Below are 6883 nucleotides of genomic sequence, written 5' to 3'. Positions count from 1 at the left end.
TGAACATGGCATGGTTGTTGGTGCCAGACAGGTTGGTCTGAGTATTTCAGAAACTGCTGATCTACTGTGTTTTATTCACACACAACTATCTTTAGGGTTTACAGAGAATGGTCCAAAAAAGAGAAAATATCCAGTGAGCGGCAGTTCTGTGGGCACAAACGCCTTGTTGATGGCAGAGGTCAGAGGAGAATGGCCAGACTGGTTCGAGCTGATAGAAAGGCAACAGTAACTTAAATAACCACTCGATAAAACTGAAGTATGCAGAAGAGCATCTCTGAATGCACAACACGTCCAACCTTGAGGCAAATGGACTACAGCGGCAGAAGACCACACAGGGTGCCACTCCCGTTAGCTAAGAACAGAAAACTGAGGCTACAATTCCCACAGGCTCACCAAAACTGAACAATAGAATATTGGAAAAACGTTGCCCGGTCTGATGTCTCGATTTCTGCAGTGACATTCAGATAGTAGAGTCAGAATTTGCCTTCAACAACATGAAATCATGGATCCATCCTGCCTTGTGTCAATGGTTCAGGCTGCTGGTGGTGGTGTAATGGTGTGGGGTATATTTTCTTGGCACACTTTGGGCCCATTAGTACCAATTGAGCATCGTGTCAATGCCATAACCTACCTGAGTAATGTTGCTGACCATGTACATCCCTTTATGACCACAGTGTACCCATCGTCTGATGGCTACTTCCATCAAGATAACGCACCATAAAATGTGAATCATCTCAGATTGGTTTCTTGAACCTGACAATGATTCACTGTACTCAAATGGCCTCCACAGTCAGCAGATCTCAATCCAATAGAGCACCTTTTGCATATTGAGTAACAGAAGACTTGCAACATGTGCAGTCGACAAATCTGCAGCAACTGCATGATGCTATCATCTCAATATGGACCAAAATCTCTGAGAAATATTTCCAGTACCTTGTTGAATCTACGCCATGAAGGATTAAGGCAGTTCTGAATGCAAAAGGGGGTCCAACCTGGTGGTGTACCTAATAAAGTGAGCATATATATTGTTATTGTTAAAACATTTAAATATACATGTATATATTTTAGATTCAATGCTAGGTTATAAAAATAAGTAAAACTATTAAAACACTAAGAAGAAAAAATTGGTGAAACTGGTATTACTACAACTTTAACTAAACACTCAAAATATGAAATAAAAACCTTATTTAATACTAGCTGTAAAAATAATTTATCATATAACTGTGTAACAGTATAAAAACGATAAATAAAATAACCTTAAATGTGTATAAAATAAAAAGAACAATAATAATAGCTATTATAAAAGCAAACATCAAAATTAGGCTACTAAATCTTGGTTTAAAGACAACTGACAATAGGCTAATAGAATATATTAAATAACAGTATAAACTTATATAAAGAACACTATAATAAAGCTTGTCCAGTATTTATCAAAAATCAAAAATGCAGCAACACTGCTCCCTAATGTTTATGTGCAACATCTACCGGTGCATTTTTATTTATGGTACTTTGCAGCAGTGACGTAAAATGCATTGCGCTCAGTTACGGCAGCTGAGAGGTCGTGAGTGAACTGTGGGCCTTTGGAAGGTTAAAGTGAACCGGACGGTCAGTGTTTGTATTTACAATTTTGGAGCTTTGTATCATACATGTGCCATCCATAAAATTGCTAGCACTAATGTGAATCCGATGCTGTCCGTAAATGTCATTAGAATAAACACATTCTGCTGTTTAGTTATCAGACCTCCCGTTAGGCTATGATGCTAACAGTAGCTAAACTACGATTATCAATACATTTCACAACGCTGCAAATGTTAAATAGCATCACGTTAGCTGTTTCTAATTGTTAATAATTACTTGATTCAATCGATGACTAGTTTAACGCTTGATTATGAATATGTATCCAGATTCAGGTCAGGTGTTGTATTGTGTTGTAGCTAAATAAGTTATATTAGATTAATGCATGCACAGAATCCCGCTGTTATTTAAGTACCGTTGAAGTCAGAATTATTAGCCCCCCTGTTTATTCCCTATTCCCAACCCCCCCCCCCCCCCTTCTGTTTAACAGAGAGAATTTTTTTTCAGCACATTTTTAAACAATAGTTTTAATACCTCATCTCTAATAACTGATTTATTTTATCTTTGTCATGATGACAGTACATAATATTTGATTAGATATTTTTCAAGACACTTCTATACAGCTTAAAGTGACATTTAAAGGCTTAACTAGGTTAATTAAGTTAACTAGGCAGGTGAGGGTAATTAGGCAAGTTATTGTATAACGACGGTTTGTTCTGTGGACTATCGAAAAAAAATTAGCTTAAAGGGGCTTATAATGTTGTCCCTAAAATGGTTTTTAATAAATTAAAAACTGTTTTCATTCTATCTGAAATATAACAATTAAAACTTTCTCCAGAAGAAAAAAATATTATCAGACATACTGTAAAAATTTCCTTGCTCTGTTAAACATCATTTGGTAAATATTTAAAAAAGAGAAAACCATTCGAAGGGGTGCTAATAATTCTTACTTCAACTACATATATATATATATATATATATATATATATATATATATATATAATGTTAATAGCTATTTCTTTGTCACATATTTTAAATAATGTGGCAAAATTATGTTCTCAAATCTAGAATTTAAACATTTCAAAAATTATAATAAATGTAAAAATCTAAAATGCAAAACTCAAGATTTTATGCAAACGAAAGAGCAGTATGGAAAATGTGCTGGTATTTTATTGCAATCCTAAATTATTTTTGTAAAAATTACTTGCTAAACTCATGACAACTCTGACAACTTTTTTTTTTTTTTGTTCTTTTTGTTCTTTTCTTTTTCTTAATTTTGTACCCATGTAATTGTCTGCTTCAAAAAAAATAAAAACAGGCGTTTTCTTTTAGCCTCATAGTTTGATGTTGCCGCCATGTTGCGGTACTGGTTGTTACCAGGTTCCGAAAAAAAAAAAAATGTGCTCATCGTTACTGACCGATAGGGGCCAGTGAAAGTCCATTCTACTGTCCCGAGCATCTTTCACGTTGGCCCTGGGTCACTGTGCAGTCCTTATTGTTGATCCCTGATATACATAACAAACAGTGCAAGTTTTTTCACAATCACATTTGTTATTATACGACAAGAAGCTTGTGCTGCACTATTATAAATATCCTCTGGATTATATGTTTATAGAATAAAGATAATGATGTTTGTTGCACAAAACTGAGTTTACATTCGTAAGACCTAAATGTATCACCATGAGCCACAGGTTTTACATTAATTTTTAAGTGTTTTAATTTATTTTTTCAGTTTTGATTTATTTTTTTTCATTCTAAAGTTTTCAGTAACCATAAACTTGCATTTATAAGATCCGCCAATAAATGTGATTCAGCTAAAAATGAAAAGGTATTAATTTAATTAATCTACTAATGTAGAACAAGTGGCATCTACTTCTTGGGTAGCTTGAGTATGAGTAAATTAAAAGCATATTATCATTTTGAGTGGAAAAAAAAGCTTGTCTGCACTATTTGATTTCACATAAAGCATCTCTACTGGCTTCCTAGAATCATGCCGTTCATTGACCTCCAGTCAAAGTTGGGCATCAATGTGGACAAGTGGCTGCTGGCTCAGAGCGGCGAGCAGCCTCGCAAGCGGGCGGCCTTCTGCCATGCCTTTGAGAAGGAGTGGATCGAGTGTTCCCATGCCATCGGCAAGACCCGGGCCAGTAAAGAGTGCAACATTGAGTGGGAAGACTTCTACGAGTGCATGCACCGCTTTAAGACTGTAAGTACAATCAGAAAGAAGTCATGTATTTAAAGGGAGAGTTCACCCAAAACATGTCATCATTTACTCACCCTTTACTTGTTCCAAAGCTGTTTAACTTGATTCATTTCAACACAAAGGAAGATATTTTGAAGAAAGCTGGAAACCTGTAACCATTGACTTCTATATTAATGTGGATGTCAATAGTGTTCAGCTTTCTTCAAAAAATCTTTCTTTGTGTTCAAATGAATAAAGAAATTCCACACATAGACTTTACTTGAGCAGGCTGCCCAGGTAAATTATTTATGGCCACCAAAGTATATTTAGTGACACATTTTTTTCTACTATTATTTTCATCCTTTCACTTTTTTTGTATCCGCCCAATATAATTAAACGTCCGCGATCTACAAAGTAGTGGAAAATCATCTCTCACTTACCCGTTTCGTACTGCTCATTCTGTGTATGCAAGAACTGTCTAAACTCCCACAGACAGTCTCACATGCACTGCAGACCCACAGAGACGAGGCTTTTTGCATCCGGTGTGGGATTTCTAAATCTACTAAAATGTCCGGTATTCGGCCTTTGCTATCGCTGTATGCGAACAGCCTCGAGAGAAACCTTAAATAATGAATTCTTTACTCTTAACGACTCAGAAAAGCTTTACAGATGACGGAACTATATCTTAATTGGCTGCAAAATATTTCTACAGTTTTTGGTTCAGTGGTGCAACCAAAAATATTTAGGAGTGCATAAATTGTAACTTAGTCTTCTTTTAAGTCACAACTAGGCTACATTTTAACTTGCGCACTGCTGGTGCAACCGGCCAATGAACTTGAATACAGGAGAGAGAGAAGCAGATTTTACCTGTCGGTGTGTGCACATGGCTCCTGAATAGCATAAAAGTGAAAGAAAAATAGTGGATTTAGTTTTTTTTATTTCAACAGTTTTTTTACTTTAACCCATTGAAAAGTAATAGATTTCTTAAATTAAAATATTGTTAAAAATCTAATTGTTTTGTTTGTCACATATAGATTTATATAGGGTAAAAGGTGTGTTTCAATCCGACTACCACTGTCCGCAAGTATATTAGATTAGATTAGATTAGATTAGATTAGAATCAACTTTTTTTGTCATAACACATATAGTGTTCAAGGCAACAAAATGCAGTTTAGGTCAAACCAGGAGTGCAACAGCAGCAAATGCAGGATATAGGTATAATATATAAAGCGCAATTATAGAAAAACTATTGGTAAAATTTACAGATGGAAGTACTATGAATATTATATGCAGGTTGTATCAACTATGAACAGAGATTTATTATATGTATTATATATGTACAGGTTGCTATTAATAATCAGAAGTGTTGTATGAAGATAGATATGAGTGTAATTATAAATGTATATGTGCAGTGGATATGTACAATTCAAAGTGAAATGAATATGTGCTATTTTAATAGTGTAAATATTAGAATTGTACATATTTCACTTCGTTGTACATATTTCAAACCTGTGGAAAGCACTGATAATTCGTCAAGGTTTAAAAACACATGAGGATGAAGATGTAGACATGTTGGAGAATTTTATTCAGAGTACCTAAATGGTCGACTGAGAATAGACCCATGTTTTACAATGATTGGAAATTTGTGGTCTTATTTTATGGTATGTTTATATTTGCATTTATTTTTTGCATACAGTATGTTTAATTACTTATTGCTGTATGTTGTTCTGAAAGATGTTTTACTATTTTTAAGAAAGCCAATAAATAAAACGCACAAGGATGAGGTCATTTTTATTTTTGGGTGAACTATCCCAATAAGTTTTATTTGCATTGTTAAAATTACGATCACTCCATACAGATGAAGCGCTTGAAAGAGATCAGCACGCAGAAAGAAAAGATGATTAAAGAGGGAACTTACACACCTCCTCCACACCACACAGGCAAAGGGGAGCCGCTGTCCTGAACCCAGACGCCACAGACCCAACATACAGTCACCCTCAACACTGTCATGCTGTTGTACAGTTGATTCCTCACTCATGTATTATAATTCTCTTGCTGTATCAACATTGTTTAATATACAATAAATCAATTGATTCCATGTCATTGTTGTTGTATGCTTGCATGCATTATTTTTCAATGGAAATATCTAATACAGTCTTTGATATTTTGCAATCAAAAGAAGGAAGTGAAATGGTCAACTGTTTGGTTACTAATACTCTAAACCCTATTTGGGAGTGTTTTTATTTAATTGCTGCAGCCTGGAAACCTCCAAGTGGGAGTGATGACACCGCATGTAGGCTGTGTTTAGGATTGGTGAAATTGTAGTAGACGTTAATAAAACAACAGGTTACTGTGAGGTTGGCTTTAGGGTTGAGGTAGGTGTGAAATTTTATAAAACACAACCTCACAGTAACCTGTTGGCTTTAGGGTTGTGATAAGTGTAAGCATTCATAAAACACACTAAGTTGTCATGTACAACACATTACATTAATGAAAACTCCAGGAAGTGTGTCTGACCATGCCATTTGACCTCTATTTATACGCTTCTCCATAACGCCATACATTTTGAGAAAAACTGACATTTCAGCAAATATATATTTTTAAAGTTCCCTGTTTTGTGGACTTGAAGAAGGCATTCGACCGTGTCCCTTGTGGCATTCTGTGGAGGGTGCTCTGGGAGTATGGGGTCAGAGGTGCTTTGTTAAAGGCTGTCTCGTCTCTTCATGAACAGAATAGGAGTCAGGTTTACATTGCCAGGCATTAAGTCAGACTTGTTTGCATGTTGGACTCCAGTAGGGCCACCCCTTGTCACCAATTCTGTTAATTTTTATGGACAGAATTTTAGGTGCAGCCTTGGGCTGGACAGGGTCTGATTCGGGGACCACAGGATTTCATCTCTGTTATTCGCAGATGATGTTGTTCTGTTGGCTTCTTTAAAAATGGACCTTGAGCATGCACTGGGGCGGTTTGCTGCTAAGTGTGACGCGGCTGGGATGAAAGTCAGCACCTTCAAGTCTGAGGCCACAGTGCTCCACCGAAAAAAAAGGGGTTTGCCACCTCTAGGTTGGAGGAAAGTCCTTACCCCAGGTGGAGGAGTTCAAGTATCAGGGGGTTTTGTTCACAAGT

At 36.0% G+C, this 6883-nt stretch overlaps 1 protein-coding gene across 1 annotated transcript; it reads left to right on the top strand.

Annotated features, from left to right (window-relative positions):
* The first annotated feature begins 1540 nt into the window (after positions 1-1540).
* On the top strand, positions 1541-5855 carry ndufs5 (NADH:ubiquinone oxidoreductase subunit S5). The gene is made up of 3 exons (NM_001020633.1): positions 1541-1605; positions 3562-3781; positions 5616-5855. Exons 2-3 carry the CDS (start codon positions 3566-3568, stop codon positions 5718-5720), a joined length of 321 nt encoding a protein of 106 aa, NP_001018469.1. The 5' UTR covers positions 1541-1605; positions 3562-3565; the 3' UTR covers positions 5721-5855.
* Positions 5856-6883: the final 1028 nt, after the last annotated feature.

Source organism: Danio rerio, chromosome 19 (genome assembly GCF_052040795.2).
Source record: "Danio rerio strain M-AB ecotype USA chromosome 19, GRCz13ab, whole genome shotgun sequence".
Taxonomy (NCBI): domain Eukaryota; kingdom Metazoa; phylum Chordata; class Actinopteri; order Cypriniformes; family Danionidae; genus Danio; species Danio rerio.
Note: the sequence above shows the minus strand (reverse complement) of the source record. Positions and strands in the feature narration are given on the sequence as shown.

Bases quoted from the DNA above. Each gene is read 5' to 3' on its own strand.
- ndufs5 (NM_001020633.1), top strand. From the start codon at position 3,566: ATGCCGTTCATTGACCTCCAGTCAAAGTTGGGCATCAATGTGGACAAG. The intron at 3,782-5,615 runs GTAAGTACAATC...CACTCCATACAG, and splicing joins GCATGCACCGCTTTAAGACT to ATGAAGCGCTTGAAAGAGAT.